Here is a 1,469-nt window from a genome sequence, read left to right as displayed (position 1 = left end):
GAATGGGTCCAAATCATGACAACTCCAATCACTAGCAATCGGTCAAAGGACGTGCGGCTCGACTACGTGCTCTTAACTACAAGAAAATTAATTATTAGCGATGGCATTTAGCCATCGCTAATAAAGAATATTCTTGTAGCTCTTTCAAAAATAAATAAATAATAAAATGTCACAAATCCTCTATGAAAATCGGGAATGGGTCCAAATCATGACAACTCCAATCACTAGCAATCGATCAAAGGACGTGCGGCTCGACTACGTGCTCTTCACAGCAAATGGCATGGTGGTCGTTGATGGTCCATTGAACTACATGAACCTTTTTGATGCGATAATCGATGCAATGTACTCTGTGTTAAAGAAGGTCGGTCATTCGGATGTCAGCATGGTAGCGTCAGAGATTGGGTGGCTGTCCATCAATGGTGCGATCGGGGCGACAATGGAGAATGCCATGACGTATAATAACAACGTGGTGGCGCATGTGACCAGCAGTGTGGGGATGCCTAAGAGGCTGGGGAATGCAATAGAGACTAATATTTTTGCCATGTTTAATGAGGACTTGAAGCCCATTGGAGTAGAGCGAAACTTTGGGTTGTATCACTCGAATATGACTGAAGTGTACCATGTCAACTTTCCATGATAGTGGATAGGATAGGGGACTAGTGAATGTACATATAGTAAAATGGGGTGATGGTTAGATTTAGTTATTAGGAATAAACTAATAGGATTATTATTTTTATTTGATTTAGTTGTTATAAAAAATGCTTTTTATTAATTCAATCTTAATCACGATCCTACAAAGAAAAAAAAATGTGATCAGATCCGGAGAAGCATGATCCCTAGCTTGATACCTCACAGCGGGAAGGGATAAGGCCGCGGGAAGGGCTGGATTAGACGTCACGGGCTGATGTGAAACAGCCATCGACTATTGAGATGGGTTGCAACCAACGAATGGCCGGTCTTATCTGCTATTAAGCCGAGTTAATACCATCCAAATCTTCTAGATATAAACTCTTTTTCCCTCTGTGATCAAGCCACCACCTAAGCCCTCTTCCCACTATCTCTCCCTTACTTCCTTGTCTCCAGTGGCCGTCGTGCCACTATAATCGAGTTTCATGGCCCAAAGCCCTCTTTCTCTCCTATATGTTCTATTCTTGCCCTTGATCCATGCTTTGTTGCCCTTTTGCTGCTAGAATCATTCACCACTAGCCATGACCCACTACTGCCACCACCTCCGATAAGCCCTCCACCCTCCTTGTTTCTTTTTTGGCTTTGGGTGTCGCCACCATGGCAACAAGGTGCAATGCCCCTTTTTCTTCTCTCTCGACTCCCCTGTGCATGGCTAGACCGCTACCTATAGCCGCCACTAGCTATGCCACCACCCCCGAGACACCTTGGTTGCACCACCATCAAACCCCACCTCTTTTCTTCTTCCCTCTGTCCTCCCTTAAAGAGTCATAGGAAGGCTTTGT

General features: G+C 44.5%; 1 protein-coding gene across 1 annotated transcript; it reads left to right on the top strand.

Annotated features, from left to right (window-relative positions):
- Window positions 1–208: 208 nt before the first annotated feature.
- Window positions 209–637, top strand: LOC105045340 (glucan endo-1,3-beta-glucosidase-like). The gene has a single exon (XM_019850569.2). It carries the CDS (start codon window positions 209–211, stop codon window positions 635–637), a length of 429 nt encoding a protein of 142 aa, XP_019706128.2.
- Window positions 638–1,469: the final 832 nt, after the last annotated feature.

This window comes from Elaeis guineensis, chromosome 5 (genome assembly GCF_000442705.2).
Source record: "Elaeis guineensis isolate ETL-2024a chromosome 5, EG11, whole genome shotgun sequence".
NCBI lineage: Eukaryota > Viridiplantae > Streptophyta > Magnoliopsida > Arecales > Arecaceae > Elaeis > Elaeis guineensis.
The sequence above is the reverse complement of the archived record's forward strand: the minus strand, read 5'-3'. Positions and strand labels throughout refer to the sequence as shown.